A 6,798-nucleotide genomic window follows, 5' to 3' on the forward strand; every position below is an offset into this window, starting at 1 on the left:
ATTGGGAATGGTGCTGGGCTGAGGGGCTGGATCTGCCCAAGGAAGGGCTGGGCAGGGCTGGAGGTGGCTGGGAGGAGGAGGAGGAAGAGGAGGAGGAAGAGGAGGAGGAGGACCCAGAGCAAGTCAGGCTGTGTCCAGCCACATACTGGTGTGTACTGGGAGAATCAGAGCCAGCCACGAAATCTCCGTGACAATGAAGCCAAACATTCCATCTATAATTCAGAGGGGCTGGAAAGTGGGTTTATAAAAATAATTAAAAATAAAAACGCGGCTGAAACAGCAGGAATTTACGGCCCTGCTTGTCTGGAGGAGGAAGGGGGAGGAACTTCCTTCAGATGGGCACAGCGCCCAGCCCTGCCACGGCCACTGGTGCATACTGGGAGCACTGGGGGCTGCGTGTGGGCACGGGGGCTCTCGGGGACGGGACGTGCATCCGTGGGGATTGTCCAGCCCGAGGTGCGGGATGTGCATCCCTGGGGATTGTCCAGCCCGAGGTGTGGGATCTGCATCCCTGGGGATTGTCCATCCCGAGGTGTGGGATGTGCATCCCTGGGGATTGTCCATCCCTGGGTGCAGGATGTGCATCCCTGGGGATTGTCCAGCCCGGGGTGCGGGATGTGCATCCCCAGCCGGCGCAGGCTGAGCATCCCAGGCCCATGGATGCTCCCGCTGCCTCTGGAGGGGTGCGCGGGGGTCCGTGCCGGGCAGGGCTGGTATTCCCGAGCTTTGAGCGGGACGAGGGGCAGGATTTGGCACCCGGGGCCGCGGGGGGACCACAGCGGTGGGCACAGGCTGTTGTACGGTGGGCTCGCACTGCCCTCCAGTGGGCGCAGCGCGGCTCCAGAGATTCCCAGACGCTGCCCAGATGTGCTCCAGCACTTCCCAGATGTGCCCCCGCCGCTCCCCAGGTATGCCCGTCCCCCCCCAAGCCGCGGGTGCGCTGAGCTGGGAGAGGTCTCAGCTCTGCGGGGATCGGGATAACTCTGCCCGGGACAGCCCGGGGGGGGGGGGGGGGGGCCTTTTCCCCTCCCCCCCCCCCCCCCTCACACCAGGTTCCTCTTCTTGGCCACCTTGAGGGCCACGTTGTCGTACTCTGTGTCGCCGAGCCACTCCTTGCCCTGCAGCAGGAAGGGCTGGCGCAGCGGGACGGGCCTCTTGGGCACGGCGTAGTCGTCCCGCTGGGGGTTGTAGGGCTGGTCGTGCCTGGGGGGCTCCTCGGGGGCCGCCTGCAGCCTCCAGGCCTCGCCCTTCATCTCCTCGGGCTCGTCGTACACGGCCAGGGCGGAGAGACCCTCGGGCTCGTCGTAGATGTGCTCGGGTTTGGCGGCCGTGGGGCGCGGGGGGGGCTGCTGGGGGAGCTGCTGGGGACCCCCCCCGGGCTCCCTGGGGTTGTAGGGGGGGTCTGGACCCCCCTCGGGGCCCCCCAGGCCACCGAACTGGCGGGCCAGGAGGGCTTTGGCGATGGTGTCGAAGGGGACGGCGTACTCGCACTCCGCCCGGGCCGGAGCGTCCTGCTTCCAGCTCTTCCCGGGTTTCCCGCGCAGGAGGGAATCGCAGGGCTCGGCGTAGGGATAATCAGCCCCCCGGGAGGGCTCCCCAGCCCCAGAGCAGCCGCCGAGGGGGGGCATCACCACGGGGGGCTTGGCTTTGGGCACCTTCCCCTCGCGGGCGGGCTCCTTGGGGCCGCCGGGCTCCTCGTGCCCCTGCGCCCAGCTGGGCGTCCTGGAGTGGCTGAGGGACCAGGGGGCTTCTTCTCCAGGGCCCCCCCGGCCCCGGTGGGCGTCGATGGCCGACTCGATGGCCTGGAAGATCTCGTTGCCCTGGCGGGTGTCGAACTCGAAGTTGCCCTCCCCGGAGGCGCAGCGCCGGCCGGCCTCGAAGGAGAACGTCACCTTGGGGGGGGGACACACACACAGCATCAATCCCTGCATCCCAGCCCGCTCTTCCCACACCCACACAGAGTCACTGAGCTTGGAAAAGAGCTTTGAGATCGTCGAGCCCAACCTGTGACCCAACCCCACCTCGTCACCCCCACCATGGCACTGATGCCACGTCCAGGTTCTGCTTAAACACCTCCAGGGACGGGGACTCCACCCCCTCCCTGGGCAGCCCATTCCAAGGGCTAATCCCTCTCTCTGGGAAGAACTTCTTCCCAATGTCCAACCTAAACCTCCCCTGGGGCAGCTCAAAGCTGTGCCCTCACGTCCTGGGAGAAAAGTCCGACCCCCCCTGGTTTCCCCTCCTGTCAGGGAGTCGCAGAGAGGGACAAGGTCTCCCCTGAGCCTCCTCTTCTCCAGGCTGAGCAACCCCAGCCTCTCCCCGCAGCACTTGTGCTCCAGGACCCTTCCCCACCGACCTTGTCCCTCCCGAAGCGCCGGAGGAAGCGGTAGGGCCAACTGTAGAGCAGCTCCGAGCTCTGCAAGTGCCGCAGCTCCAGCGCCTCCTCCCCGGCCCGCAGGATGCAGCGGCCCCAGAGCCGGCAGCGCTGCGACGACTGCGTGGCCCTCACCGTCACCTCGAACTCCTGCTCCAGCCCGGCTGCAGGGGGGAGGAAAAAGGGTGGGATGGGCACCTCCCACCCCGGGGGGCTCCTGACCCTCCCCAGCCAGGGCAGTGTCCGGCCGATAAGGGCTGGAGGGCTCCGGCCGCGGGCGATAGCGCGGCAAAGCCAGCGCTGCCAAACCGCAGCAGGAAGGGGCTGTTTCGGGAGGAGACTTCCCACCACACAGCCAGGAGACTCCCTCCCACCCGGGAGCTGTGCTGGGAGCTGCTCCCCAGCACCAGGAAGCACGAGGAAGCACAAGGAAGCACAAGGGATCTCCCTGGTGCAGGTGGGATGAGGGGCTGTGGGATAAAGCGCTGCCTCCCACCCCAGCAAACCCCCGCTCCGCTGCTCCGTCCCCACTTCCCGGTGCCTACCTTTGCCCCGGGAGCTGTACAGGGAGTTTTCCTCCATGGAGAACTCTCCGTTGGTGCCCAGTGAGCTCTGAGGGCCATCCCTGCCCGCTGCCTGCTCCTCCCTGCTCCTCTGCCCGGGAGAGAGCGGCCGGTGAGCGAGGGCAGAGTGTGGCACGGACACCTTAAACTCTACATGATATAAAATCTCAGCATGGCTCTTTCAGCCCTTTTTAGCCAAGCACCTTTGGTACAAGACGTCTGAAATTGTTCTTTGACACTTCTTGTCAAGAATTCGGGCGGACAAAGGTTTGAGTGAGGTGAAAAAAAACGCCTTTATCGGGAAAAATGTGCTCGGAATGAGCCATAACAGGGGCACCCCGTTGGATATGGCCAAGCCAAAACTACTCAGAAGCCTCGAAGCCGTTCCAAGGGGGGCAGAGATGATGAGGGTGGCGAGGGCTGGGAGGAAAGCTGGTGGTTTCAGGACCACTGACTCAAATTTGGGAGGCGTGGCGAGGGTGGGACGGTGGGAGGGATGGTTTTGGGGATGGGTGTGACCAACGAGGCAACGCCCAGATATCACAATTAGATATTGTGTTAGATATTACGTTGATATAATGTTGTCATAAACATCATAAAGGCCTCTGCTGTGTGTGTGTGCAACCAAAGAGCTGTTTCCTGCCTTCCTACACTCAGAACAGCCCAGAGAACTATTTCCCCCATTTTAAAGGCAACCAACATCCCCACGGACCCCCCACCCCAGGGTACCCCGGTTTTCCTACCGGGAATGCCAGCTTGCACAGCCTCTGGATCCCCAGTCACACTGACACCCCCCCACCCCGGGGGATCCCAGTTTTCCTACCAGGAACACCAGCTCGCACAGCCTCTGGATCCCCTGTCATACCAACACCCCCACAGACCCTCCCCACCCTGGGGTATCCCGGTTTTCCTACCAGGAACACCAGCTTGCACAGCCTCTGGATCCCCAGTCACACCGACACCCCCCCACCCTGGGGTATCCCGGTTTTCCTACCGGGAACGCCAGCTCGCACAGCCTCTGGATCCAGTCGGCCGCCTCGGCGCCATCGGCAGCCAGGAGGAAGCGCCTGTCCGTGGTCTCCAGCAGGAAGGGGACGGTGTCCCTGGGGCAGGTGGCATCGCCCCCCGCCTCGGCCACGTGCACGCAGTCGCTCAGCCGGACCAGCCTCTTGCTCCCCTCGGCCTTCCGGGCCTTCTCCCCCGGCCCCGAGCCCTCCAGCAGCTCCAGGCGGGCTGTGGAGCAGGAGCTCTCCCGGTACAGGACGCCCCAGAACTTCTTCCACTTCTGCCACGGGGAGAATCTACTTCAGAGATCATGACTTACACCCAGACATCATAAGGACCAGCCCCAATATTCCTAAATAACAGGCACGTCCGGATCACAATTCAGCTGACCTTTGGTTGGTTGTAAAGTGTTCTTTTGAAATATTTTCAGTCCAAAGAGCCAGAATATGAAAGAGCTGCTGCATCTTGCAGAGGTGGGTTTTCTCGCCCTCCTTCCCGGGAGTTTTTATTCCCTCGGGATCACACGAGAAGCCCTCTGGGGTCTGGGTGGGGTTTTTGCACCTCTGGACTGACCAGAGGTAAACTGGGGTTTAAATATCCCTGGATGAACATCCCTGAGGCACAGCAAGGCTTTTCCAGCTGGGAAAGGCACCAGCAGCATCCCATCCTCGCCCTTGCCCAGCATCCAGATCCACCCCCCTGCTACTGAAGGGCTTCCAGCTCCTTGTTCCCTCCATTTTCCCGGAAATACCAGCTTTTAAACGATTCCCAGCTCGCCCCCATGGAGCAGCAATTCGGGGCTCATGGGGGATGGGAGGCCCCAGTGTCAGAGGGGAAGTGGGGACAGAGGAAGTCCTGCACCCAAACCAGCATATCCTCCACGGCAGCTCCTGCTCCGGGGCCTGCTGGGCCCCCAGGATCCGACAAAACACAGCTCCCTTTCCCTGGGATGGGATGTTGGGATCCACGCTGGGGTGGCCTCTGTCCTGTTCTGTCTCTCCAGCACTGCAGGCACCGTGTGCTCCTGCCTTGCCCCGGGGAGGGGATGCCCTGACTGCCCTGCCTGCACCCTGCCCGCCCTGCCTGCACCCTGCCCGCCTTCCCTGCCCTTCCCATAGCATTTGGATCCCCTTTGGAGGGTGTCCACGGGGAACGAGACCAGGGAGCAGAGCTGGAGACGCCCATGAGCTCCTTCCCCTTTGGGAGCTGTTGCCAAACCCCGAGTTTATCAGGCACGGAAGCAGAGAGGCTTTGGGGGTTGCATCAGTCACCCAATGCAGGCCTGGGGGTCACACCCGTCACCCCCTGGCTTTGGGGGTCACATCAGCCACCCAGTGTGAGTCTGGGGGTCACATCAGCCTCCCTGTGTGGGTCTGGGGGTCACATCCATCACCCAGTGTGAGCCTGGGGGTCACATCAGCCTCCCTGTGTGGGTCTGGGGGTCACATCCATCACCAAACACAGGTTTGGGGGTCACGTCTGTCACCCAACACGAGACTTGGGGTCACATCCGTCACCCCCTGGCTTTGGGGGTCACATCAGTCACCCTGTGTGGGTCTGGAGGCCACACCCATCACCCAACACAGGTTTGGGGTCACATCCCTCACCCCCCAGCTCTGGGGGTCACATCCCTCACCCCAGGTCACACCAGCCACCCCCTGGCCCTACAAAGTGTCCCTGGCACCTTCCGTCCCCCTGCCCGTCCCCACCGTGCCCACGGGGAGCTCACGGAGGAGCCAAGGGCTGGGAGCACCCAAATCCCTTTGGATCCCACCCCTCCGAGCCCCCCCGTGCCCCCCACACCCCCTCACCTTGCCGAAGGTCTGCTGGAGCTGGAGGTAGATCCCCCCTTGTTTCACCACCGCCTCCTCCATCCTCCCACCTCCGGCATCCTCCGGTGTGTCCCACCGTGTCCTCCCGTGTCCCACCGTGTCCCTCAGTGTCCCACAGCTCCGGGGGGGTCCTGTCAAGGCCGTGTGTGTGTGTCCACCCCCTCCCCTCTCTCTGTGGTGTGGGGGCCGGGCGGGCTCAGCACGTGACGTGTGGTTTGGGTTCTGCTGCTTCCTCTGCTCGCGACGGTTTCCTGTGGCCCCGAGAGACCCACGAGGGGCTGGGGGGACAGGGATGGGGGACAGGGCTGGGGGACAGGGATGGGGGACAGGGATGGGGGACAGGGATGGGAGGCAGGGCTGGGGGACAGGACTGGGGGACAGGGATGGGGGACAGGGATGGAGGATAGGGATGGGGGACAGGGATGAGGGACAGGGATGAGGGACAGGGATTGGGGACAGGGCTGGGGGGACAAGGATCAGGGACAGGGCTGGGGGACAGGGCTGGGGGACAGGGATGGGAGGCAGGAATGAGGGACAGGGATGGGGGACAGGGATGGAGGACACATGGACAGCTGGACACACCCATGTGCTACCCCCTGGCACCGGTGCAGGACACTGGGAATTCCCACCATGGCCCTCCCTCGGTTTTCCCTCCTGGAAAAGGGTCCAGAGGGTGTCCCAGGGGTGTCCCAGTGGTCCCAGTGCCCTGCGCCCAGTTCCTCCCACCAGTGGCCTCCAGTTAGCCCAGCCCAGCCCAGCACCAGCGTCCCAAGTTACTCCAGCGCCTGCACGCCAGTGCTCCCAGTTAACCCAGCCAGGGACAGGTGCCCAGTGGGTAGAGACGGGAGGCAGGGACAGAGCTGGGTCAACTGGGAGCACTGGTGTGCTGGGTACTGGGAGCACTGGGAGTGCTGGTGATGGGCACTGGGAGCACTGGGAGCACTGGTGCAGGGGCTGCTGGGGCATGAGGCCTGTCCCTGGGCCGGGGTAATTGGAGGCTACTGGTGCAGGGCACTGGTGCAGG

The 6,798-nt window shown here is 63.9% G+C and overlaps 1 protein-coding gene across 1 annotated transcript; it reads right to left on the reverse strand.

Annotated features, from left to right (window-relative positions):
- Window positions 1–574: 574 nt before the first annotated feature.
- Window positions 575–6,089, reverse strand: DOK2 (docking protein 2). Its single transcript, XM_027702658.1, has 5 exons — window positions 5,754–6,089; window positions 3,932–4,222; window positions 2,920–3,028; window positions 2,357–2,538; window positions 575–1,892 (listed from the first exon to the last, which is right to left on the reverse strand). Exons 1-5 carry the CDS (start codon window positions 5,814–5,816, stop codon window positions 1,044–1,046), a joined length of 1,494 nt encoding a protein of 497 aa, XP_027558459.1. The 5' UTR covers window positions 5,817–6,089; the 3' UTR covers window positions 575–1,043.
- Between the last annotated feature and the right edge of the window lie 709 nt (window positions 6,090–6,798).

The sequence above is a fragment of the Neopelma chrysocephalum genome, unplaced genomic scaffold (genome assembly GCF_003984885.1).
Source record: "Neopelma chrysocephalum unplaced genomic scaffold, ASM398488v2 Primary Assembly neopelma1_190, whole genome shotgun sequence".
Taxonomy (NCBI): domain Eukaryota; kingdom Metazoa; phylum Chordata; class Aves; order Passeriformes; family Pipridae; genus Neopelma; species Neopelma chrysocephalum.